The 27,364-nt window shown below is 50.9% G+C and overlaps 1 protein-coding gene across 32 annotated transcripts in view; it reads right to left on the bottom strand.

Moving 5' to 3' along the window:
* The window catches only part of LOC115850539 (metabotropic glutamate receptor 7-like), a 282,573-nt gene that overhangs the window by 42,419 nt on the left and 212,790 nt on the right, over positions 1–27,364 (bottom strand). For 21 of the 32 annotated variants that reach the window (XM_070044785.1, XM_070044799.1, XM_070044783.1 and 18 more), the window contains one exon: positions 17,116–17,227. The exons of 9 other annotated variants lie outside the window; for them this stretch is intronic. Coding sequence is in view for 4 of the 23 variants with exons in the window: in XM_070044805.1 (XP_069900906.1) it covers positions 17,116–17,227 (112 nt within the window). In the remaining 19 variants the exon portion in view is untranslated. Of the gene's footprint in view, positions 1–17,115; positions 17,228–17,589; positions 17,657–27,364 lie in introns of all 32 variants that reach the window. 2 more of the 32 variants (XM_070044796.1, XM_070044786.1) reach the window with 1 other exon arrangement.

Raw genomic sequence — 27,364 nt, 5'->3', positions numbered from 1 at the left:
TTCAGTGAGTTTCTTTCTCTATTTTACTTTTTCTAGGTCATGGCTACCTCAGTAGCTTTCTAACGCTCACAGTCAAATGTTGCTTATGATTTATCTGGCCTTTCTAGTATGTTTTCCTAAGGTAAACTGATATAGTTGGAAACAGAAGTTTGTACCCACCATTTAAAAAATTCTGTTTTGTCTTTCTATGAATTCTCTTTTTGTCCCATCTTCTGTCACTTTTTCCTACCCAAAATTCCCATTCTCACAGATAGATTATTTTAAGATTAAAAATTATTATTAAGCTAATACGTTAATTTTGAAAGGAATTAATTTTGCTTTGAACAAGAACACAGATTGGTGAATGGAATATGGAAGATTCCTTAAGACCTTTTTCATCTCTAAGAGTAGTATCCAACTATCGGTACCATCATAAGTTTGTCAACTATGGAAGAAAGCAGTCTTTATAAAATCAGCATTTTTTTTCTTATTTTTTTGGGTGTCACCAGGACTTGCCTTAGACCACAACTCCTGGCAACACCAAATATAAATGAACCCTGTTACCCATGGGCGTTTACTTGGCTCTGCCACCCTAAGATTGGCCTCCTGGCTCCTTAACCCCAGGGGACTCTAAGCCCTGGGCCACATTCTTGAACCCAAGCCCTGCTCCTCTGTCAGTGGGCAGAATAGTCCTGATACCCCCTGGACCAGGGACTGGGCACATGGGCCACACCTGCCACCACACAGGTCAGGGCGAGAGGGAAGAGGGACTTTGACATTCTCTTCTGGTTTCCCTCTGGGGCTTGGAGTCAGATCCAGGCAAAGACCCCTCCCTTCCGTGTGGAGCTCCTGGCCCCTCATTTGCAGCGCCCAAAACCTGCCTCTGGGGAACCCCTCATTTTGCTCCTTTCTTTGGCTGAGGGTGCTCAGGAAGGAAGCACTGCTGAGACCCAGAATCCCAGGCCAGAAGATGCCCAACAAAGTAGGCTAGGCCAGCCCCAGGACATGATACCGGAACTCCCTCCTAAACAAGACTGAACTCATCACACAGATGGGGAAACTGAGGTCGAAGAGGGCAACAGCTTACTGGCAGAGCCTGCAGCAGTCTCTAATGGACACATTCCATGTTACCACCAAAACATGGGATTTCTAGAGTGCAGCTCAGCCCGTGCTGACCCCCCCTCGTAGCCTGGCCACCAAGGTCTCACCTCCATAATCCCATCCCACGACACCCCCTTCCTGTGTCCCACACAACAGCCAGATTAGACCCCTTGCCCTCAGGCTGTCGTTCACAGGGCTCCTTCTCCCCGAAGCTCGTTCTCCCACCTCTGCCTGCCCAAGTTCAACCAGCCTCTTTAGGGTCCGGCTCAATGCCAGCTCCTTCGTGAGCCACCCAGAGCCCTCATGCTCCTCTAACCTTCCGAGGTGCTTTGCCTCCACCCTCACACCCCGCGCTCTGTTGTCCACGTGAGCTGTGGTTACGGTGTGTGAGCTTCCTGAAGCCGCAGACCACCTCCCCTCTGGGCCCCAGCACCTGGCGCAGTACCCAGCACTCAGTAGGTGCTCAGTAAAATCTCCTCCTCATCTGATGCCCTGCCATGTCCTACCGATAACTGACAATAATGCCTATTGTTTACCGAGCATATACCATAAGCCCGGCTCTGGTACTGTCTCCCATCCTCATGTGATGGACCCAGGTCACAGAGGTTGTGTGACTTTCCTGAGGTCACAGCTCTGGAACTGGAACCCCACTGGTTCTTGTGCCTAAATGAGTCTCCTTTCCTTGCCACTCACCTCTTCTAGGTCAGACCACCATCATTTCCTCACCCTGTCCTGTCACTAAAGACTTCCCATGACTCCTTGTGGCCCACTAGACAAAATCTAAACCCCTGAGCATGGCATCTAAACTCTGTGACATCTGGCTTCTTCCCTCTTTGCAGCTTCTCCTCTAGTCTCTGAGCATCACCTCAGTTTCCAGCCTACTGTACCTTGATTTACTTATAGGCTCTGCACATGCTTTGCCCTCTGCCTAGAACACCCTTCCCCTACTTTTCCTCCTGTGAACTCCTACACATCTCTCAACATCCAAGATCAAGGGTTACCTTCCATTCTAGTCAGATGAGACAAGCATCAAACGAATTGGACACAAAATTGAGAGTTCTACGAGGGAAGGACCTGTGTCATCATAGAATCCCCAATGCTTAACCCATAATCCGTGCTCAGTCAACATTTGTTGAATGAATAAATGAATACTCTATATATTCTTGTTGACTAAACAGAGAAATGGCAAAAGAATACAAGGCCACAGTATGCAGGGCTGGAGGTGGAAGGGAAGACACTGAGGCCAGGAAGGCCAAGGACGTGGTGGAGTACAGTGACAAGTACTTCAGGGGCTGCTCTGCAGCAGAGCCACGCTCTTGGCAGAGGGAGTGTTTGTGAGAGACAGAGGAAGGAAAGTGATGGTGTGAGGGAGGCTCTGAAAGTGTGTGTGTGCACGCACACGCGCATGTGAGAAGGCGGTGGGGATGTATGCGGGGGAGTGTGCGTGTGTGAGTGTGCTGCATTTGTGAATCAGTCTGTGAGAGCGGTGCTGAGGAAGTATGTGAAGGAGCACGTGTACGTGGCTTGTGGGTCTGTGGCGGAGAGCCCGTGCGTTCTATTTGTGCATGGGGGTCTGCGTGAGAAGGCGAGGGTGTGGGCCACGAAGGCTGTGCCGGAGGTTGTGCATGTCTGCGGGGCAAGGGGGTGGGGACAGTGATTGAGAAAGACAACAAGGAGGGGACACCTGAGGGGGGTGTGAGGGAGAAACCGTAAGTGTGTGGGCGTGGAGGGTGTCGTGAGCACGTGCAGGAGGAGACGGTGTGACCGTGAGTGTGCACGACGCGGAAGGTAAGGTAGGATGTCAGGGCGCTGCTGAGGGTGTGGCTGCACGGCCTCGGCCACGGGCCGGGAGCCAGAGGTGGGGACTGGCCCTGGGCCCAGGGTGGGGGGCTCTGACCGAGCAGAAGGTTCCTCAGAGTTCTCCCTGGAGCCACGGGTGCCAGATCACCACGTCCCCAGGTAGAGAGGTCGAGCAGGAGGCCCAGATGTGTGTGTGCGCCTCACATTTTGTCCACAGCAAAACCTCTGGGCATTTATTTGTCTTTGTCTGTGTCCGGGTGTGCACGCCTGTGCTTGTGTGCGTGCTGCCGGCTGTGTGTCTGTGCCTGTCTTTGTCTCTGTATGTATCTGGGCCTTTGTCTCAGTGTGTGTGGCGGTTGGTCTAGGCTTGCCCACAAGACTGTGTCTGGGGTTGTGTGTGTCTACGTGTATCTGTTCATGTCTAAGTAGGGCTGCGAGCATCCCCCTGGACCGCCTGTTTGTATCTCTGTCTGTGTGGCCTTAGTGTGAGTGGGAGAACGTTGTGCTTTGGAGACTGTGGATCTAGATCTCGGTGTATCTTTAAGTGTGAGTGTGTGCTTGTGTATCTGCATGTGAGAGTCTGCCATGCGTTGTAGCATGGAAATGCTTATGTGTGTCTGTGGAAGGTGCGTTTGTGAGACCAAGGATCTCCGTGTGTCTCTGTGCCTGTGTGTATGTGTGTGTTGGGTGTGAGGCGTTTGTCACAGACTGGTGAGCAAGTTAATCTCAGACTCCGTGACACGTGGAATAAAATCACGCTCCCATAATGGAAGAGAACCAACTCTTCACCCTCTGCCCTGGGGGAGCCAGTGGGGGCCAGGGCCAGGCTTAGGCCCCTATGCAAGGCCCCCTGTGGCCTCAGCACCCTACCCCCACCTCTCCTCTGCCACACCAGGCTCATTCTGCCTCCAGAGTGCCCCGGTGCCCACTGCTGGCTGGGCTAGGCTCCAGGACAAGTGACGGAGTCTTAGAGGCCTGTCCTGGGCCCCACAGCCCCACCCACTGCTGAGGAGGGCCCTGCCCCAGATGGGAGGGCGGGTGCAGGAAGGAATCTTTGGGCCCCTCCTCCTCGCGGAGGGGAGGGATGAGCTGCAGGCCCGACCTGGATCTTCCATCTCTCAGCAACAAGATTCCTGGTGAGCAGGCTGCGAGGCTTGGCAGGGCGCCTGCCGGCGACTCGCCCTCACCCGCCAGGACGCCTGGGTCCCCAGGGCCAGGCAGCAGCGGGTTCTCTGGGGAGCTAGGAGGGCCCCAGAACTTCAGGCTACAGCTGCCCGGGACTATGGGAAAGCCAGACCCTTCCAGGCTCCCACCCCCAACCACAGACAGCTCCTCAGCCCCCCAGGCAAACCGCCACCCTTCTTCTGGCCTCTCCCCAGCCTCGGCCTTTGCTTCACAAAGCAGACCAGCCACCCAGCACCACCCACTCCCTACCTGAGCCTCAGCGCACACCCAGCCTGAGTTCAAGACCTCACCTCTGGGTTTGAGGGCTCTCAAGGCCAGGACTGTGCTGCTTATCTCAGAGTGGGGCTTCTGAGGACAGGGCCATGTGTCCCGCAGCTGTGAAATCCCTCTTGGTCTTAGCACTCCTTCCTGACTGAGCAGTCAGGCACCAGGAGAGGATTTCAAACCCAAGGCTGGGGAAACTGAGGCAGTGAAGCTCTCTGCCCTGCCTACCGTTATGAATCAGAGGGCAAATCCAGTAGTCTAGACACACAAGTTCTTAATTCTGTCCAGCGGCAGTGGCTGCAACTTGTTCTTCCCCATAGGGGGTGCAATTTCGGGGGCGGGAGGCATCAGTTGGAGGGAGAGGGGAATGGGCAGGTGGACCCCCCTCAACCCTCAGACTTGGATGAGCAGCCGGAGAGCAGGTTTGGTAAGAGATTAAGGTCGAGGAGAAGAGAACCCAGACGCTCCAAGATTTATGACCCTAATTCTTCTCCCTTAAATTCCCCTCCAAGCCCCCCAGCCCTAGCCTGGTCCCTCCAGGGTCATGCTGTGGTCCCAGGCCAATGTCAAGGCCTTAACGCATCCATCAGTTGTTGCCAGGGAGTTTCCACCCCAATGGGTCCCAAAGGGAGGAGATCAACTGACACTACGGGCCCAGACTGACAGGGAAGGGGCATGGCCCTAAAGAGGTGGCCAACAGCCCCCTGTACCCTCCCAGGATGTAGGGGCTCACAACCTCCAGGGCAGAAGCTAGGCTGGTGGGTGGGGTCCAGGAGGAGGTGACCTCCCAGCTCTGGCACCACTCCCAGCCCCGCCCTTCCAACAGGCCAGGAGACCTGGGATCCCATGGGGCCCTACAGCTTACAGGGTGTGTGGCCTTGGGCCCTTGCTGCTCCTCTCCAGGCCTCAGCCTCCCCACCACACAATGCAGGAAGTGGTCTGGATACCCCAGGCATCCCCCCTTCAGCTCTGCTCCCTCAGTGCTAAGCCCTGCCCTCTCTCCAGTCCAGGGGTGTCACCTAGAATCTGGGACAGATGGGGTGAGGCTTTGGCAGTTAACTGGAGGAGCCCCTGAAGCCACCCAAGTCAGAGCTGAAGAACGTATGGTGCTCACTCCTCCACCGCACATCCATTTTCCAGAAGAGTGAAACTGAGGCCCTGAGAGAAGGTCGGGGTCTGCGCCAAGACCTGAGTGTTACTGGTGGGATGGTTAAGAGCACGGGCTCTGGGGACAGAAAGACTTAAGATTAAAATGTCAGCTGCAACAGAAACTTGTTATGTGAAGTCCCTTGCCTTCTCAGCCTCAGATTCCTCATCCATAAAATGGGCAATAGTGCCTCCCTCCTACGACTGCTGAGTTGAAATAAGAAAACGCATGTAAAGGGCTCGGCCAGTGTAGCAAATGCTTGGACAGTGGTAACTATCATGACTGTGGGTAGTATTAACACAAAGCCAAGTGGCCGGGGGGAAGGGTAGGTGGGGTCCCGACCTGGCTCATCCTCCAGACCAGGAGGGCCAGCCAAATTCCTCAAAGCCCCCCAGCTGTCTCCCCTCTTCGTTAAAGGCCTCTAATTAGTGAGCCTGGGCACCTGCCCCCCCCACACACGTAAGAAGCCTCATTAGTATCTTAGCCCCAAGCTCTGAGCCCAGAGTCTGTGCATGTGCACACGCGTGAGGGTGGGGGGCTGCGACAGGCCACCAGCCAGGAGACAGCATCCCCGCCAACCACACCCCCTGCCTGTCATCAGCAGGGCCCATCACAACCCAGCTTGTCACCTGCCTGCCTCGCACCCGCACCACCTGTCACCCACCCAGCCCATCACCTGCACCACCTGTCAGTCACCCACCCAGCTCGTCACCCACCCAGCCCATCACCTGCACCACCTGTCACCCACCCAGCTCGTCACCCACCCAGCCCATCACCTGCACCACCTGTCACCCACCCAGCCTGTCACCGGAGCTGCCTGACAGGCCTCTGGGTGGGGGACAGGAGATGCGGAGGAGAAGACCACAGGGGTGTGGAGCTGGGGGCCCCAGAGACCCTGTTAGACCCCCACTTCAGCTCGGCATCCTGCAGCATCGCCATGGCGACGTCTCAGCCGCAACCACTTTCCCAAACATCCCCCCCGCCCCCCAGGCCATGCTCTTAGCTGAGCTGAGGCTGAGAAGAGCCTTGACTGACAGCAGAATGGGACAGGAAGGAGCTGCTCATCAGTTGGCTGGCCTTGGCCATCCCTGCCCTCTCTGGACTTGGTTACTCCATCTGCAAAATGGAGGGGCTGGACCTAGGGAGGCCCCTGTACAGCGGGTCATCCCTTCCCAGCCTGGATTTGCTGAGCCAGTGGCCAGTTAACCTGTGAAGGCTGGTGGGGGCGGGGTACAAAAGGACAGGGGGTTCTGGGTTCTTCCACACTCCTTTGCCCTGGCCCAGCTCACACAGGCTGGGCCTCTGGCCCAAACTCACATAGCAAAAGAGGAGGAGCAGGCTGGAAGGCAGAGGGGCTCTGCCACAGGTCTGCCAGCTGGAGATGATGCCACAGTGGGTGACCCAAGGCTGAGTTGGCCCCCCACCTCCAAGCTGCATTATTTATAAAACCCAGAGCTCCTAGGCGAGCAACAGCTGCGGTGCCGCCCCTCCAGGGGGCACAGGCAGCGGTGGAAGGGTGGTGCCTCCCCAGGGGAGCCCCCTGGGGTCCCGGGTTCCCTCCACAGCTGGCTGGGGCAGGGGCTGAGGTGGGAAAGGGGCGGCTGCGCCATCCTTCCCCTCCCAGCCCCCTCTCCTCTCCTCTCCTCCAGGCAGGCAGCGATAGGATTACTTCTGCATGACTGCTTGCTCCACAGGGTTCCAGAGACCCTCCTGCCTGCAGCAATCTTTAAAATTCCTGTAGCCCGGCCTCTCTCCCTTTCTCCCCACAGTGAATGCTCCAGCTTCTACCACAGTGTGCCCGCGGCCGCCACTACCACCAGCGAGCTGGCCGGGGCCCCAGGTCCCTGGAGCCACGGGCAAAGGTAGACTCATCCTCGGGGTGTCCCTCGGAACCCTCTGAGGCCCAGGCCCTGGCCCATCCCCTCCGGCCCCTGGTGCCCATCCAGCCCCACAGGGCAAGGCTCAAGCTGGGGTCGGGCCTGCCAGCTGCGCCAAGGAGGACCGGCACATACGTGCAAACACACCTGGTCGGTCCTGGCGTGCCTGGCCACATCCTCTGCTGCCAAAACCTGGATGTCCCCACCTCTGCTCTAACCGCCCCCTCCCTAACCTCACTAATCCTTGCTACCCCTGGGGTGGGCAGACAGCTGGGCCAGGCCAGCGCCTGTGGCTCCCCAGGGCACAAGAAGCAGGCAAGAGATCGATCCACTGAATTTTTTAAGGCTCTAATGAGCCTGCCTCCCCAGACTTGGGGCCTGGGACACAGGCGATCTCTCAGGGACCCCTCCCTCAGCATTGCAGTTGCTTCCTCTTTCAGGTCTAGGGGGTCGGGGCACCTTTCTAGGAGCCTTTCCCCCAACAAGAGAAGAGGCACGAGGGGCCCCTGGGAAAGAGATGGGATGGGGGGCTGTGAGCAATACCCAGAGGCCCCCCCAGTCTCCCCAGCCCTAATGCAGGCAGAGCTCAGCCTCTAAATCACTCCCCTCACGCTGCCCTCTGAGGCGGATTCTGTGCATCTGTAATTAGGGGGTGGAACAGATGGTGGAGATTCCATTTAAAATCATGCATCTAGTAAAGTAACCTTCACTGTTGGAACTGACTCCCAGGGAGACCAAGCCCCAAGCCCGGATCTGGGGGTGGGGTGGGAGGGGAAGCATGTCAAGCCAGCACCTTCTCCATCTTTTTTCCTGAAGCTCCAGGCCCAATGTCCCCCTCAGGTGAGCCCAAGAAGAGGGAGATTTGGCAAGCACCTGAGAATGTGCAGGCTGGGGGTAAATACCCCTGCCCAGACCCCCCCCACCCCAACCCATACACGACAGAGTCAGGGCATGGCTGGGTACTCAGAGTTCTTGGCTGACACACCAGGATGACCAGGTGCCAAGAGCCCCCAAAGAGGCCCCAAACCCCCAAAGCCCAGGCCAGGGTGCCCAGAGCACAGGGTCTTGGGTGGGGCAGCTTTGAACCAGATGTACAGCCTCACTGTCCAGGAATGAAAGGCCTGGGGCAATGACGGTGGGGTGGAGATGCCTCCCCAGGCAGAGGAGGCTCTGGGAAGTGGGGGAGGACCAGGCAGCCGAGAATGAGAGAGAGCACGGAAGAGTGGGCCAGTGTGTCTGCAAGGCTGAGGCTATCTGGGGGGAGTTTGGGGGAGGGAGGCTGGGGAGGACAAGGTGGGGTGGGGGAGCGGTGATGGAGAGCGCTGAGGAGGGAGGCTGTGCTGGAACGTGTGATGGTGGGAGTGCGGCTGCAGGGTGAGGTGTGGGCGCAGGGCGGAGCTGCTCTGAGGGGTGACTGGGCTGGGGCCCTGTGTGTTTGTGTATGAGTGCGGGACTGGTGTTTGGAGAGGGGTGGAGGCTGTCCCTGGGCCCTTGGATGGCTGAGGAAAGTACTGGAGCTGGAGCTTGCTGGGGAACACACAGAGGACTGCTTGTTTGCGGAGATGCTGGGATCTGGGGGGTGTGTGTGCGTGTGCGGGCTGCTGAGGTACGAGAAGCTGAGGGGACATTACTGTTCAAAGATGCACCGTGTCTGTGTGTTTGAGGTAAATGGTGTGGCTACAGGAGTGTCCTCCTCTGCGTGGGTGTTGAGGCGGTGTGTGTACGTGTATGTCGCGGGGAGAGTTTGGAAAGGTGTAGGGGGCTGTATCGGTGTGTCTGCGGACGTGATGAGCTGCAGCGGAGGGAAACGCTGGGGCCGTCGGGAGAGTCTGTGGGTGTCTGGTTAGGTGCTGGGACTCTGAGAACCTGCGTGTGTGGAAGGTATTAGGGCTACAGTAGGGTCCTGGGTGTATCTGGGGAGGTGCTGGGATTGGAGGAAGAGTTGATCTGTTTCAGGATGTGGTAGAAGCCTTGTGTGTGTGTTGGGGTGTCTGGGGGTATATTGGGGGTCATAAACATCTGGGTTTTGGTTAAGTACTAGGGCTGTAATATGTGTTTGGGTGGGTAGGCATGTGGTGGTTGTGTGTTTGGGGGCGTGCTGGGGCTGTGTGTTTAGGGGTGCTGGAGCTGTGAGTGGGGAAGTGGTTGTGTATTTAGGAGGTACAAGGGGCTGGAGTTGGGCCCCTGTGCCCAGACAGGTGATGGGGCTGCGGGGTGAGGGCGGGTGCCCCTCTGAGAAGGTGAAGGGCAGAGTCCTGGCCTTTGCTCAGGGGCCCACCTGGGGGCTGCCCGCTAGAGCCCCTCTGCCGGTGGTGCCCGCCCACCCCCAGACCCCACGTCCGGGTGTCGAGACAGGCAGTCCATCTGTCTCTTCCTGTGTCCAGGCCGAAGGAGCAGTGCCGCCTCCTCGCTCCCTGGGGGGGCGGCAGCAGATCCCAGCCCACCCATCTGCCTTCAGATGGTCGAGGCAGGAGCCTCCACAAAGCTGCCTGGAGGGCATCCCTGTGTTTGAAGAGGCACGGGCTGGGGGGTGAGGGGAACTGCACAGCAAACAGTCCTCGTGGAGGCTCCTTTGAAAACCACTGACGCCAGGAGAGACCAAGAGGGAGGACAGGGGCGGGTATGTCTGTCCTTGTACGTCGTGCGGGTCAGCGCCCAACTGTGTGCCTTGGAGCCCCTTCGTGTGTGTTCATGCCAGTGGCCTCTGTTCAAGCAGCATCCTTGCCTTGGAAAACAGCCCTCCAACCCAGGCTACGAGCTCACAGCCTCACACAGGCAGCTACCCCCTCATCCATGCACCCCTGCCTACACTACACTCACACGCAAACATCCCCCACACCTTCACATCTGCAGAACACTGCACCCTGGTACACATGCCCCTCAGCCCCAGAGTCCCAGTCCTTCACATGTGTACACCCATGACACACACCCGCACACTGCAAAGCCAGGTACAGCCACATGCACCTGTCACATATGCATGCCTCCACACAGACATACCCGACAAGTAGCTGTCACACCCACACCCACACACTCCACACACCTTGGGGAGTGGATCTCCCTGTCACCCATATCCCACCTCATATGCACTCAGTCTCTCTCATACACATTGTAACAGACACTCACCATCCCTTATACCTGTACATACGTGCACATGTTTGTACACGTGCATACCCACTCTCACCAGCCCTCAGCTCTTTCACACCAGCCAGTTTCTCTGTGTCCAGGCCAGGCCCTGCAGGAAGGCTGCCACCGGCTGAAAGTGTCTCCTGCCTCCCTGCCCTGCCAGCTAGGTCAGAGTGGGGGGCATACCCCCCACCATGGCTCCCTGGGAACCCTGATCTTCCCCTCCAGAGAGAAAGAGTCCTCTCTCGGCTCTGGGGTGTCTGCCACTGTTGTGTGAGAGTGTGACTGTGTATGTGTGTGTATCAACATGTTTTGAGAAGCCACAATGAGGCCCTGTGTGTCACTGCCTGTATGGGTAAGAAAGCATAGGGACAGGTTCACTGGTTATGTTTGTGAGATTCAAGATGAGTGTGAGAGCAGAGACATGTATGCCACAAAATGTGTATTTGTGAGTGTGTGTGAGGCCAGGCCCCTGTGGACAGGTGTGAGTATGGGGGTTGCACTTACACAAGGAGACACACGGTGAGTGTGAGTGGGGAGTGAGTGGGAAGTATTCTGGGATATTTTCTGAGACAAGAGGTATGTACATTTGTGAGTAGGGGTCAGGGCTAGGAGAGGCACCCTCCGCAACTCCCTCCCCCTACAAAGAGATCAGGGGAAAGGGGTCTCTGGGATCTGGGGGGAGAGAGAGAGAGAGAGAGAGAGTCTTCCTCTCTCTCTTTCCCGCTGACCTCTTTAGCACCTAGAAACTGAGACGGGGGTGGAAGGAATGGAGACTTGGCTGGCCTGGGGGTTTGGGGAGGGAAGCAGGAGAAAACACCTTCCAGATTCTCATCAAATCCTTGTTTGTGGTTTGTAGCCTTCAGTCTCTCCTCTCTCTTTCTCTCGGTCTGGGTTTCCCCCTTTCTTTATCTCTTCCTGCCCCTCCCTCTCTCCCCCGTATCTCTCCTTCTCCCATCTCAGTTACCTTGTCTCCCCCCTTGGATCTCCCTGTCTCCAAGTCTCTGTCTCTGTCTGTCTGTTACTCTCTCCCCAGGCCCTTCCATTTTTCTGACTCCTGTCTCTGCCAGCACCTCTGTATGTCCGTCTCTCCCAGCCCTGGTCCATCTGTCTGTCTCTCTCCGTCTGCCTGTGCGTGGGTGTCTCTGTCCATCTGCTCCGCCACCCATCTGTCTGGTTGTCTGTGCTAGTCCTTCTAAGGGTGCCCACTCGCTCACCAAGACACCCTCCCCCAGGTCAGCAAAGGCCTCTCCTGGCTCAGGGGGTGGGGAGGGGGTGCAGAGCTGCAGCTTCTGGAAGCTTCAGTAGCAGCTGGCTGACCTGGGAGTTCGGGGCCAGCCAGCTGCAGAAGTGGCCCCTCCCCTGGGCTCCCAAGCCAAGGACCCCAGAGCAGAGAGAGGAGAAAGCAGGGCCTCACTGCAGCTGAGTCTGTGTGTGCGCGCGTAGGGGGAGGCAGGGGGCCTCACTTTGCCTTCACTTCACCGTTCCCCCCAAAGCCAGGCCCTGTAGGAGAGGAAGCTTCAGTGCCCACCTCCCTCATCCCCTCACCAATGGAAGAGATGCTGGGGATCCAGGAGGGAAGGGCTGGGGGATGCCAGGCCTTGGACGAAGCCATAGCTTCCTGTCAGATGGGTGGGAGGGGGGCTCCTTCCCTCCTCCCTCCCAGGCAGTCCCTGGGGATCCCTCCAGTGCTGGTCCCAGCTCCGGACACGAGGGGCCCCATAGGCAGTTCTCACCAGCTCCCACAGGGACCATTCCTACCTCCCAGCTGCCCCAGAGCCTCTGAGCCACAGGGATAAGGCGGAGGGGGGTGGATCACAAGGGTGTCTCCTCCCTCCCCAAATGGAGGTTGGCTCTGGACATCTGGAGTTCGTGGCCCTGTCTACGCCCTGGCCATCCCAAGAGGCCCCAGGCAGTCCACCTACCATTGCCAGCCCGGCACCACACACACACACACACTGCACCCCAGCACTCGTGGCCCACCACCGCCACTCCCTGGCCCAGCAACTCTGAGGGCTCAAGAGGAGCCCTACCGCGGAGACCTGCACCCTACACTGACTGGTGGCAGCCTCCAGCAGGGCCCCCGGCACAAAGCCAGCAGCTGGAGGAAGTACCCCCCAACACTTCCCAGGAGGCTCTGTTCCTCCCTCTCTAAGAAGAGCTCACAGTCCAAATCCCACAATAGATGGGGAAACTGAGGAAGGGATGGGATGACACAGTCAGTCATTCTTCCTGAGACCCTGGGGTGGGATCATAAATGAGGAATAGGGAATGAAAAGGACGCCGCAGGGGCAGAATCTGGCTCCTTCCTGACCTGCCACGGGCAAAGTCCATGTTGGCTGCACAGCCCTGCACAGCCCTACCGCTGGGCCAGGGCCAGGGGCTGGCTCCCTCCCTCTAGAGCTCTCCTTGCCCCTGGCTGGGACCCCTCCCTCTCCTCACTTCTGAGCAGCCCTCCCTGCCCTCCCCCTCCCAGCTCTGGCTCTCTCATCCTCAGCTCTTGGAAGCCTGACTCACTGTTTCCCCTCCTCTCTCCCCTCCCTCCCTCTCTCCCGGCAGCGGCGCCTCCCCCTCCCCTGGGGGGGCTCTGGCCACAAGGGTGCCTGCCTGCTCCTCTCCCCAGGCTCTGGCCCCCTCCGCACCCAGGAGGCCCCCTGCAGCTGTTCCAGCTCTCTAACTACAGAGAGGTGGATGGAAAGAGCCTAGGTCCCAGGCAAGCAAAGGGAGGGGGCCCCTCTAGACTGGATTTCCTCCTGTCAAACAAGGTGGGGGGGATCCAACCGGATGACACCCCTGGTGTCTCTAACAGTCCTAATGTTCCCCGCTTTTAAAAGCCCGGTGCCTCCTGACAGAGCGCCCACAATCTGTGGGGTGCTGTACCTGCCTCAGGCTCCGCCCCCAGGTCCAAAGAAGAGGTCGGCTCTGTTCCCAGACATTTGGGGAGTGGGGAGACACTGCCCTGGGGCAGGAGCATTAGTTAAGTGACCCCTGGAATCCCCCTGTCTCCCCGTTCTCCCTCCTCCTGTGGGAGAGCTTCCTTCTCTCTCTCTCCCACCTGTCCTCCTCCCTTTTCCCAGAGACCTTTGCTTGTCTCTCCTTCAGATACTATCCTAGCAGCAATTGATCTTGGGTGAGAGGCTCTCAGTGCCCGCTCATTTTGGGCTGTGGGGTGGGGAGTGGCACATGCCTAGGCCTTCTTGGTCCCCTGGATGCCATCTCCAGGGGCTGTGATCCTGGCTCTTTTCCTTGACCGTTTTCTCTCTCACCCCCTCATCACTGGCTTCTGTCACCATCTTTTCCTCTTTCCACCTCATGTCGGGCTCTCTGGGTCTCTTTCCTCCCCACCTCCCCCAGCTCTCTCCCTGGGGGGCCCATCTGCTGACATTAGCAACAATGTTACCGTTGCTCCCCCCCTTCAGTTCCCAGCTCCACCCCATCCTGGCTTCCCCTTCCCCAGCTCTGTCCCAAGAGACCCAGGGGACCCAGAGGCAGAGCTGGACTCCATCCCATAATGGTGAGTCTGCTTGACCTCACTAATCACACCAGAAGTGCCTGGGCATCTGGTATGAAGGCATGGCACCCTGTGGTCTTGGGTGGCTGGCCTGAGGCACAGAGCTCTGTATTCCACAAACCAAAAAAAAAGAAGTTGACTTGGGGTGGGGCAGAGCAGAGAAGAGGGGAAGTGAGGGGGATCAGGTTTGCCTGGAGGAAGCCCCTGTCCAATGGGGAACAGAGGCGAGGAGGTAGTGGCTCGAGCCAGCACTCCAGGCTGGTAGAGAACAAGCAATGTCCCTCTGGGGCTCTGCCGGTCCAGATCAGCCCCCCCTAAAAAAAAAGGTCTTCTGCCAGGGACAGTTTACCCCGCAAGCCTCCAGCACAGCCACACCAAGCAGGTAAAGATCCCGTGTCTCTGTCTCTTAATCTCCTTTAGAATCCAAACCCATCCTCCCTACAGTACACCTCCACTTAGCTCAGCAGGGGGTTCCATTAGCCCCCCTGCCCCAATCTAACCAGGTGGAATGGGAGGGGACAAAGCCCCCCAGCTCCCAAGCCCCCTCACCAAAGGCCCCATCAAGGGCTGGGGAGCAATGCAAAACAATCCTGGAACCCACGCACCTTCAAACTGAGAAGCAACCCTGTCCATCCACAGCACCTGGGGGTGCTGGGGCTCCCTGCCCCCACAACCCTGTTCCAGACCCCCCAGCCCAGCAACCATAATAAACAGCAAGCTCTTTTTCTTTATGACACCAAATTCCTCCAAGCCGAACAGCTCCTTCCATCACTACCTCAGCCATAGATCACATTAAAAACTCACGGAGGGCAACTTAAACACATCACATTTGTTTCTCTCTATATTATTTCAAAAGTAACGGCATTAAAAATGGATTTTACTACAGAAAATAAATATCAACACGTGGGCCGGGAGCCCAGGCAGGGAGAGAGAGCCCACCAGGAGAAGGTCCCTGAGGGCTTGGGCACAGCTTAGGCACTGACCAAGGAGGTGGCTGAGAGGACAGACTACACCTGGGGTGGGGTGGGGTGTGGGGGGAATGCCTGGGGAGGGGGCAATGCCCGCCCACCTGGGCACCTGCCCCAATGCCAGACCAAGAGGGACAAGAGTCACTGGTTTGAACTGGTCCCCCAAAGCTCATGCCCTCACTGATCTTTGCAACCTCTGGAGGGTAGGAGCTCTGGGGCAAGAAGTTCACTAGTCTCTAGGGGTTATTCCAACTATTGACACAGCAGAAGAAAAAAATGAATTCAACTTACTATCCAGTTTGATTTTCCATTACTATAAAAATATACATCTGCTCAAAGGAGGGAGATGGCAAGCTGCAGGCACATGCCACCTGGGGGGTCCCCCTGCAGCTCACCACAACCCAGCCTGCCCCTCCAGGCGGCAGGGGTGGGAGCTGTGTGTGGGTGGGGGACGGACCAACTGGTAATCTGTCACCTACAGCCCCAGCTCACACAGCTACACACACCGGGCCACACGGAACAGGAACAAGCCAACAATAGAAACACCCCAAATGCTCCTGGCAGGACTCTGCCCAGGCCCGGGCGCATGCCCCCGCCCCGCCGGCGGCGGCAGCAGCAGCAGCAGCAGCGGACGAAATGTGGCCACCCTGACCCGGAGGCAAGCTTGTCCTCACACCCTGAGCTCTGCACAGGGAACTGGGGCCAAGTCCCGCCTGACACCAACTGGTCCGGCGGGAAACGCCTGCCCAGCCAGACAGGCACAGGCCCCCCAAGGGTCCCTCCTTGTGCTCAGGGGGCCAGGCTGGTGCAGCCTGGCCCTACCTCCCAGGGTGACGCCTGGGCCCAAATTCAGCTGGCCCTGCCAGTCAGGCACTGGTGCAGAACGGAGGGCACCAGGCTCAGCCCCGCCCAGCCCCAGGGCCCCCAAGCTAGGAGGGAGGGGGGACTCCCCACCCCTCCACATCTGGCCCTGACCCCCAGGGTCTTCGGTAGAGAATTCCCGCCCCCGCTTCTCTCTGTCTCCCTCCTCCCTCTCAGTGCCCGCTGCCCGTCTCAGGGACGGCCCCAGCTCCCGCCTCAGGCCAGCAAGGCCCACATCCTTCCTCCCTCAGCTGGCCCCTTCGCCTGGCAGGAGGCTGGGGGGTCAGGCTGCTGGGGAACCCCTCCAGCTCCCATCAGTCTTCATCCCCAGCCCCCAAACTCTGGGTTGCTGTCCCTTTTCCTGTAGAACAGGAAACAAGGTTATTTCCTAGACTCAGAGCCAGCCCTCTGCCCCTCTGGCTCTGCCTGGGGACCAGGACCCAGCAGGGGAATGCGCCCTTAGCCAGAAAGCAGAGGGATTCTGCAATTCACCCCCAGCTACCGGCCCAGGGGGCTGACAGCTGTCACTCAGCACCCCACCCCCTGGGGAAGAGGGGGCCGATTCAATCAGAGCCTCAGAGGAAACGCATTGATAGGCGATTATTTATTTATTTATGCAAAAGTGAGCCGACTTTGTTCACCAGGTAACCAGGCACGCGGCCCAACCCCTACGGCCCTGGCCGCCCCCAAATCCCTCCTCCGCCCCACACCCGCTCCGGGTCATTAGGTCCCCGCCTCTCAACTCCCAGAGCACCAGCAGAACCTTGGGATTTGGGGGTTGAAGGGGAGGGGCTCCTCCCTCTGCAGTCTCCCCTTTTCCCAGGGCCGTTCCTAAAATCCAGCCTTGTTCTCCGGTCCCACGGTCCCGCCCCCCTCACCAACCCCCGCCACACACTCAGCAAGCTGGAGAGCAAATTGCAGTTTTAAATCCAAAGATGGAGGGAGGGGGAAGGAGGAGGGGGCGCGCGGCAGCGCTGGGCGCGCACCTCGCTCCCGAGCCGGGGGAGCCGCGGGGCGGCCAGGAAACCCGGGCACCCCCCCCTCCCCGCGCCCCCTTCTCGTCCACCTCCCCTCCCCCTTCCCGGCGCTGCCTGCCAGGCTTCGAGCCTAGCCCAGCCGAGCCGCGGGCCCCGGTGGAAACAAAGACCGATCGCACCGCGGGCACCGCAGCCACGGGGTCCGGCGGACTGGACCCGGGCGCGCGGAGGGGGCGCAGAGCACCCGCGGTGCGCTGCACAAAAGAGCCCGGCCGGCCCGTCCCCAGCGGGGGTCTAGGGCTGGGGAGGAGGCGCCACTCACCGGAGTGCTGGGCTGCCGGCCCCCTTGGTCCGAACCAGGCGAGGGGCTTTGGGGGGCGTCTGTCTTCCGGCCGCGGCAGCGACGCGGGCGCTCGGCAGCTTCGCCGCTCACCCTAAAATCGAGATCATATTTCCCTTTAAGTCCTAACACTATGATAATATAATCTCAGTTATGGTATAAAGCAGGTAACTGATTTGAGAAGGGTACTGAGTTTGAGGACATATTGACTGATTCATTCCACAAATACTTTACTAAGCGACTATGCTAAGGGCCTGGGATCCCATGAAACAAAATGCCAGCAGAAGTGAATCTCTTTAATGAAACAAAGTATGTGGAAGACAAATCATTAAATGCTTACTTACAGTAAAGCATGCAATGTATCCTGAAATAGTATATATAAATGACTATATGTCCAGGGCTTGCCCCAAGAGCAAGTCTTCTCTAAATGGATTATTTTCTTTTCTCTTTCTTTACCTTGTTTTCCCCACTTATACCTCTACTCTCTGCTTCAGTGAAAGATATTTCTCCTTTCCACTTCTAGCTGAAAAAAAAAACAAGTCTCAGGTGTCAATTTACTATGTAACTGTGGGTCCCTCTCTGTATTACAAAACAAGACTCAGGAGACAGTGAGTCCTGATATCATGACCTCCAAAAGGGTCACAAGGGATCTCTGAAAATTTCAATAGTTTTAGTGTCTTTTCTACATCTTTTCCAATGATTCAGGTATGGAGGTTTCTATATCTTGGGCCTAGAATTCCTTCTACTGAGTGGCGAGTCGATGTGGTTTTAGTGCTTATATCCTATAAGTTCTTTTAATTAGTGTCTTATAGCCTCCCAAAGTGTTTATATATATATATATGACTGGCCACCATTTAAAATGAAAAAAATAATTTACATTGCTACTTATCCTCATTGAGTTGCCCATTTAAGAAGCAGAACTACACTGTCAGAGCATCCACTTTTCTAATGCCTTAGCCATAGTATTTTAACATATATAGTAGTTCTCAATATTTACAGTGTATTGGAAGCACCATATTAGTCAGGTTACTCCAGAGAAACAGAACCAATAGGAGATATATAATAAATATAATGTAATATATGTAACTGCTTTAACATATGTAATTGATATTAAACATATTAAATATTAAATATATTGTATATTAAATATAAGCTGGAAACTAGGAAATCCAGGGGTGTAGTTTTCAGAACTGACGTAAGCCACAGTCAGAGGGCAGGGGATCAGATCAAACACTCAGGCAGAGAGAGCAAATTCTCCTTTCCTCTGACTTTTTATTCTTTTGGGGTCCTCAAGAGATTGGATGAGGCCCACCTACACTGGGGAGGGAAATCTGCTTTACTCCATCTACCAATTCAAATGCTAATCTCGTCTGGGAACAGACCCACCCAGAAATAATGTTTAGCAAAATATCTGTGTATCTCAGGATATACTTGAGTTGACACTTAAAAATTAACCATTACATTCTGCAAACCTTAAAATATACCAATGCCTCAGTCCAACCCCCAGAAATTCATATTTAATTGGTATAAATTACAGTCTGGGCTTTAAGATTATCAAAAGCTCCCCAGGAGATTTTAATGAATCACCAAAAGTTAAGAACCATTAACATCATAGAACATTTCTTTCTTGATGAGAAATCAAAATGCTTCTCACTTTTAGCGTTGATGCCCTGGGAGAGATATTATCTACCTCTGTAAGGTGCCTTCAGAGTATCCCACTGTACCCCATGTAGTCAGTATTTTCAAACAGGCCACTGCAAACATGTGCCTACAAGTCTGGTAAAAGTCAATCCAAATATTTTTCCCCAATATGGTAGTAGATGGGTGGAATTTCTTTTATGATCACCACGTTGTATGGTAGGCATAATTATTCCCATGTAGAGGGTGAACTGAGATTCAGAGAAAAATAGGGGTGCATATTGCCACAAAGCTAGCAAATGTAAAAAATTAGGAAAAGGTCAAGTTTTCTGATCCGAGTTAAATAAGTAGTAGGTATCATTATTTTATTTATTCCACAGATACTACTGTCAGGGGTGAGTAGAATAAAAGCAAATGAATAAAAATGTAGTCAGCCCATGAACGGGAAGATTAGCTAGCATCCTTCACACAAAAGACCTGATACGTATTCGGCCACTAGAGAGGTTTAGTCAGCTGTATTTACAGTCCCATAAATGGAAAGAAGCATCATGACAAAAGGAAATTCTATGAATCCAGGAAAAAACACATCAAATTAAATAAATAATTCACAGGCAGAGCAAAGATTACAGAGTTGGCTCTGATAACAAAGTATCTAAAATAAGTGGTGATGTGTTTCTCCAACCACACAGGCTGCCAGTCCAGGTGCAAAGGAAAATAAATAAAACTATTATAGATCTAGTAAGAGTTAAACAGACAATAAAAACCAACAATGGAGATGAATTTTAAGTTGGTGATTCTTTGAACAATCTTCAAAAGATTTCATTTGCTCTGTTAACGCAATGTCAAGTCCATTTTAGAAATAAAAGAACATTTTTTTGCTTGCTAGAGTTTAGACATAAATCCTCAAACTGTATTAAATCAAGGTGCTTCTAGAATCAGAGCTAAAGATCACCAAGGATTATTAAAGAACTATAGTCACTCCCTCATTTTACAGGTGAGAAAACCAAGGTGGTAAATGACTGTGTGATGGCTTTAAAGTCCACATGATTCCCATCAGTGGCCAAAACAAGATTAGAATGCAGGTCTCCCATTTCCTCTTAATTATTCATCATTCTTTAGTCATTTTGAGCACAACTAGTGCACTGCTGTTTGAAACCTGACCTTTCCAATGGCAGTCAAAATGCCATACTTTAATAGTGCTTCCATTGTCTTTGACTAGAATATTAAATAACTGGCAATCACGTTCTGAGCGTCTTTCCAGATGAATTATATGTTAAGCTCTATTTCAATATTGATTTGTAATATACTTTAAAGCATGTTGATCTTCCTCTGGTGTCTTCTTACAGTTCTGAGCTACATGAATGCTAGAGTTCCTAAAATTTGTGATTTTCTGAATGGCCATCTCTACTATGTCCACCAACCCAACAACAGTCACTGCTTGTTGCTAGACAGAAAAAAAAAGTTAATAAATTTACAAGTGAAATCCTGTGTTCATTTTTTTTAATGAAAAACAGAAACCTATTTCATTTAGAATCTAAACCCTAGAAGCATACACAGGGCTTAAAGAAATGTATGATTCTTCTATGGAATATTGGAGAATTCTTGTTTAATCAATGGAAGCACATCGTTAGTTTACTCAGGTCCCTAAAAAGGCGGAGGACCTCACTTAAAAGAAACAAGTGACTATCTTAGTTAATGTAAATAGAATGCATTTCCAGCTTATTTATGGTTGTTCATTTCTATACCATACAGTGGTCTGTTTCTCAGGATATCAGTATAAAAGGCAAACTGATAGGTGAGAAGGGTAAGTGGTATAATAAAAAAGTTAAAAGCATGGGCTACATGACATGGACAAGTTACTCAGCCTTTCTAATCTTCCATATGCACATCTATAAAACAGGGAATAAAACATATTACAAAGAGATATGCTTCTCCTCCCACCATGCTTTGGCCTTCACATGTTTGGGAGGCATAGGAGATCCAGTGCCTTTCCCCTCCATCCTATTCTTGGAAGAGGAATTGTTAATGTTATTGGTCAGTAACCAGAACATCTATGGAGCAATGGGTAGAATTATTACATTTGAAAGGGACAAACGTGTCACATGGTTCTGTCCCAGTAGCTCAGCTTATGATTCACAGAATAAGGCATGTTAGCTTAAGCTTGTCCCATGACCTAGTCATCTGTGATTTGGGGGCAAGGGAGAGAGAGAAGGAAAGCCTCAATCAGAATTCCAAAATGAAGTAACAGCGGCTAGCTCACTAGTAATAAGTAATACTTTGGTCTTTTCTGATTATCGTTTCTTGTGTATGGATCCCTTGGCAGGAAACTTAACCACCCACTTCAGAGGTCTGTTATGAAGTCTGATATGGTATAAAAAGTGCACAGTGCAGTGCCTCATATGCAATAAGCTGTCAAAGAATATTATCTAGATGACCTTGGATTTGCATTTAAATGTTTGTTATTAAATCAGTTTGCATGGGACTAGTATCCAGAGCCTCAGGATAAAGTAGATTCATGTGAGTTAATAAATGAAAAGCTCTCTGAAATTCTAGATGGCAGGTCATGCTAACTCAGGTAAGTGGAAGCTGGTGGCTGGGCGTTCCCTCAGGACACGTGTTTTGATGGAATGAGGACTCAGGGTGTAGAAACCAGCTTGGCAGTGGATGGTAAACCATTGCCCAGCACATGCTGCCTCCTGTTAAGCAGAAGGCTCTCATGCAAATTGCTTTCTGAATCGTTAGCTGTCGGCAAACCTCATCTCTCCTCCTGCAGCTGTTCTTTCTGATTTTGCCTGCAAACTTTTCATATTGGGCAGGCTCCCAAGCCAAACAAGTTGCCCCTCTGCAGGCTTTGTTCCTGGGGGCGAGAAGTGAACCTCACAGATAAGTCAAAGTAAGGATGCACCATGGACTAATACACACTGAAGGAACAGACTCCTGCAAGCTAAGGTGATGAATGCCTTTGAAAGTAATTTTCATGCGGCTTCCTATGAGAATGTCAGCCAGGCTCCAGAAGTTATATCCTGCAATTTTAAAATTATCTGCCTCTGTAGACTTCTAAAGCTTCTATCAGCTAAGAAGTATCTTTTTAAAAAAGAAAATATTTTTATACAATTTTAAAGACTACTTTCCATTTATTACAAAATATTGGCTATATTCCCCCTGTTGTATAATACATCCTGGAGCCTACTTTACACCAACTAGTTTGTACTTCCCACTTCCCAATTCCAACTCTTAAATTGCCTTCCCCCCTCCCCCACTGGCAATTACTAGTTTGTTCTCTATATCTGTGAGTCTGCTTCTTTTATGTTATATTCACCAGTTTGTTTTATTTCTTAGATTCCACATATAAGCGATATCATACAGTATTTATCTTTCTCTGTCTGACTTGTTTCTCTTAGAATAATGCCCTCCAAGTCCATCCATGTTGCTGCAAATGGCAAAATTAATTTCATTCTTTTTTATGGCTGAGTAGTATTTATATATATATATGTATGCAAATATATAAATTTAAATTATATATTATATATATATATAAAATCTTCTTTATCCATTGATCTGTTGATGGACACTCAGGTTGTTTCCACGTCTTGGCAATCGTAAATAACGCCGCTATGATGCTACGAATATTGGGGTGCATGTATCTTTTTGAATTATAGTTTTGTCTGGATATATGCCCAGGAGTGGGATTGCTGGATCATATGGTAATTCTATTTTTAGCTTTTGAGGGACCTCCGTACTCTTTGCCACAGTGGCTGTACCAATTTATTACATTCCCACCAGAGGAATGTGTGGGAAATCTCTGTACCTTGTGCTCAATTTTACTGTGAACCTAAAACTTAATTAATTCCCAGCAGCATCAGCAAATAAGACCATGCATTTTTTTAAAAATCTTTTTTTAAGGCATCGTAAATATTTGCTGAATAAAATGAGAAACTCTATCTCGATTGGGTGGATTAAATCAGCAGAAACTAAGCTTCACCTGTGATTTTAGCAGCTGAACTGATTGAGAAATTCAAAGCAGAACAGGCACAAGTCCTCTCTGAACAAGGTAAGGTACAAGAAAAGGAAGGATGGATGTTGTAGGCAAATCATAACACTCTATCATGGCTAAATATAATATCAGGAATTAAATAACTTGAAATCATATAAAAATTTCCTTTACTCGTATGCCCCCTCCCGCATAAAGTGGAAGGTGAGCACAAATGTAAATCAAGCAGGCAGAGGCTCCCACTATCTTATATATGAAATCAAAATTTTAAAGTGTTTTCTTCAGAATCCCTTTTGCCTGGGTGCAGAAGAAAAAGTAGCTGATCAGTGCACCCAAAGGTAAAATGAAAAATAGTAAAAGAAAGTTCTACATTTTTGAATTTAAAATCTGAAATATATTTCTTTAACACTCTTCTTATTTATACCCATGTACCTGAAAAACCAAAATTAAAATTAAATTGTATTAGAGCAGAGAAGCAAAAATTTCCAGCCAATCCAAAGGTTAAATGGTGCCTGATACACTGTTTGAATAAAGTTACGAATCCATATCCAGACTCAGCTAGAAAATTAAAGCGTGCTGTGATCACTCGGTACGAAGAGGGGTCATGGCAATTGATTTTATTTATACACACTTTCATACATAATAATTTATCAAATTTGTCCTATGCCACTTTCCATGCTTATTTAATCCTCATTTAATCTCTACCAAATGAATACTGTGAAACATGTTTAATCATTATTCCCATTTCCAAGATGTGGGAACTGAGGCAGGAAGTATGGTACATCAAAATTCAGAAAGTTTGTCACTCCAGATATATCCAGGTCTAGCTCTTTAACCTGTATAATAGTCTTTTTCTCTTTTCCTTGCCGTGTGAACCTTTCATCTCCCACTGTCAAATTCAAGTGTTAACTCTAACCTCTCTTGACCTCCGCTATCCACTGAAGGATGTCTTCTGGCTTCCTAGAAAAGCTTCACCATTCTTAGCAGAGTACTTGAGATCTAGCAGGTGCTTTGTTAAGTGAATAAGTTAATAAACATAAAAGAGAACATTAAAATTGCCATTGAAGGGATGGAGAAACAGGCTCTGAAAGATTAAGTAACTTCCTTCATGTAAGGGGTCAAGCTGGAATTCAGATTCTGAAGCCCAAGTGATCATCCTCAGAATAATCTAAGTTATCTTCATTGGGATAGAATATGCTCAGTCTATATCCCTCACTAGACTCTAAGGAACAAGAAGGCAGTACTAGGTACCTAATGCACTTCATTTTGGGTAAATTTTTCATTTATGCAAAAATACTTGTGTAAAGATAGACTAAAGCCTTAAGCTTTCCCTGCTGGATTCCCTGCTCAACTGTGAGTACTCCTGTGATGAAAACTCGCCTAACGCACTGAATGACCTTGACCAAGCAGCTTTCCTTTACAGCCTCCATTTTCTTTTCTGTAAAATACTGTTGACAGGACATGTTCCACCTGCCTCATAGAAATGCGTTTATAAAGCACTTTGGAAAGCATGAAGCTTTTTTTTTTTTTTTTTTTTTCGGTACGTGGGCCTCTCACTGCTGTGGCCTCTCCTGTTGCGGAGCACAGGCTCCGGATGCGCAGGCTCAGCAGCCATGGCTCACGGGCCCAGCCGCTCCACGGCATGTGGGATCTTCCCGGACCGGGGCACGACCCTGTGTCCCCTGCATCAGCAGGCGGACTCTCAACCACTGCACCACCAGGGAAGCCCAAGCATGAAGCTTTCTTCAAAAGCAAGCATTTTAAATGTCATTATTATAGGACTCCTTAAAAGGAGCCTTTTTATGGTGAAAAGAAACCTTAGCTTATCAATTGTGCAACTCAACCACAGAAAATTTAAGGCGGAACATGCATGACACAATAATAATTCCAAATAAATCCTTCTAATGGTTAAGTAAAGAGAAGTCAAAATTCTTCTCTGGACTATTTTGATTTCATACAAAGGGCATCCCTTTAGAAGTTATGGAAGTTCAGATACAGAGCCTCAAACTCTAGATTGCAATGAGACATTTGTTTCTGAACTTCTGCTGCCAGTCTTGCTAACAGTTCACTTGCAATGTAATATATTACTGCATTTCATTTCTAGGCAAGAACATTATTTACTCACAGAAGAAATACTTTCCTGAGGAAAGACTGTCTTTGGAAACTTTCAAGGACATTTGAGAAATGCTTCAGCCCAAGCCACAAAATTATGAGCATGCTTTTGTGCCTCTCTGTTCCCAGGGCACCATTTTAAAAAATCTTTCATTTAAGTTTATTGCAAGCATCCATCTTCCCTTTCCAGAAAAAACAGCAATTAACACAACTTCATTGATTTCCAGTTTTCCTAGGTGTCACTTCGTAATGCATATATTGTAAGCAGTTCACATCATCATTTTCATCGCTTTCAACATTTTCCATGTTGTCTCCCTACCTGAATTGTGACTTTTTGTATGGAAAGTTTTATTTATCACTTGCATCTTACTTTGAATAAATCTGAAATCAACATTCAGTATTATTTATTTTTATTTTCTTCAGTATGTTTCTAACTTAGCAAACTAGGGGTAAAAATGCCATGTAACAATAATATGTAATATTTACATAGAGCCCATGTAGTGAACATAGTCCTAAACTCCTACCAAATCCTCACCAGACCCTATAAAGTAGGTACTATTAACCCTGTCATTTGATAGATGAGAAAACTGATGCATAAACTGGTTAAGTAACCTGTCTGAGGTCAGATAGCTAGTGATTACTTTCCCCATCACCGCCATTGTTTAGTTAATGCGTCCTTCCCATCTCAGTTCAAATAGCACTGACACAAAAAAGCCTTTCTTTGACCTCCTGAAAATACTGGGTCTCGTTGCTTTTACAGCATCATATGTTTATTATTCATTTCACATATTTGTGTGATTATCTAATTATATTTGAACGTATTTTTCCTAAGGGTAACTCTAGTCCAGCTGTGCTTTCCAAATTATGAAATCTGGGACTACGTGGGCTATGTCTGTTTTGCTTATTACTGTAGTTTCAGTATTTGGTGCATGGTAAGTATTCAGGAAATGTGATGGATGGATGAATACAGGACTTTGTAAGAACAAATAAATAAATGACTGGATCAATAAATTTGGTTGATCATAACATAAACAACAGTGCCATGTTAAAAGTTTTCTCTGGGTCTATACACAAACTCTTCTCAGACAGGGTTCCTGTTTGCTGTCTACACCACCAGTTGGAAGAGAAAAAAGCCAATCAAGGTCTGACTGTCATGTGTACAGGCTGAAGCTGATGCATTAGGTTGAGGGACAGGGTGATTTAGGAATAATTTTACTTCTGGCTGAACTATATATAGAACCAAGTCTTACGTAATAAAAAAAACCCCTACTTTTAATATGATTGTGTGAAGAATGAAATAGGAGCATCAAGCCCATTAATTGCAATATTTAATTATATTGTCCCATTTCCACATTCATTTCCATGAATTTGAATGCCATTAGGTCAAGCTAACCCAAGCATTTACACCACCATGATAAATAGTGAAATATCAATGGATACACAGAAAGAAAATTTCCCAAATTTAGCAGAGGACACATTAGCATGAACATGTAAATTTAACATTCAAGTTCACTGGTGCGCGGAGAACCAAGTGACTTTTATTAAAGTAGGAAACTTTATGACTATGTGAGGACATGAACATTGAGAAAGTGCTCCCTATTTTAAAACCAGGACATTAGAAATATTTTAATGAATTTATTTTTTGCATATCTGCCATCTAGGTGACAGTAAAACTCAATATTTATACATCAGATTTTTAAAACATTGTGCATATATACTGTATACTGCTACAGAATATAAGTTGCCCCCAAATCTCCAAGATACAATATGGGATCAAACAAACAAACAGAATGACAAGAAAAACCAACTGTAATATTTTGACACCTCTTAATTATTAAATAATTATGTTCAGAGAAATAAAAGTTAAAAAATTGTGCTCTGAAGAGTATTTAAAATAGGAATGAACCTTCAAGATGGCAGAGGAGTAAGACGTGGAGATCACCTTCCTCTCCACAAATACATCAGAAATACATCTACATGTGGAACAACTACAGAACACCTACTAAACACTGGCAGAAGACCTCAGACTTCCCAAAAGGCAAAAAACTCCCCACGTACTTGGGTAGGGCAAAAGAAAAAAGAAAAAACAGAGACAAAAGAATAGGGATGGGACCTGCACCTCTGGGACGGAGCTGTGAAGGAGGAAAAGTTTCCACACACTATGAAGCCCCTTCACTGGTAGAGACAGGGAGCAGTGGGTGGGGAGAAGCTTTGGAGACACGGAGGAGAGCACGGCAACAGGGGTGCAAAGGGCAAAGCGGAGAGCATCCCGCACAGATCAGTGCTGACCAGCACTCACCAGCCTCAGAGGCTTCTCTGCTCACCTGCCAGGGCAGGTGGGGGCTGGGAGCTGAGGCTCAGGCTTCAGAGGTGAGATCCCAGGGAGAGGACTGGGGTTGGCTGCGTGAACACAGCCTGAAGGGGGCTAGTGTGCCACAGCTAGCTGGGAGGGAGTCGAGGAAAATGTCTGGATCTGCCTAAGAGGCAAGA

Source organism: Globicephala melas, unplaced genomic scaffold (assembly GCF_963455315.2).
Source record: "Globicephala melas unplaced genomic scaffold, mGloMel1.2 SCAFFOLD_226, whole genome shotgun sequence".
NCBI classification, from domain to species: Eukaryota; Metazoa; Chordata; class Mammalia; order Artiodactyla; family Delphinidae; genus Globicephala; species Globicephala melas.
This window is presented reverse-complemented; position numbering and strand designations above follow the sequence as displayed.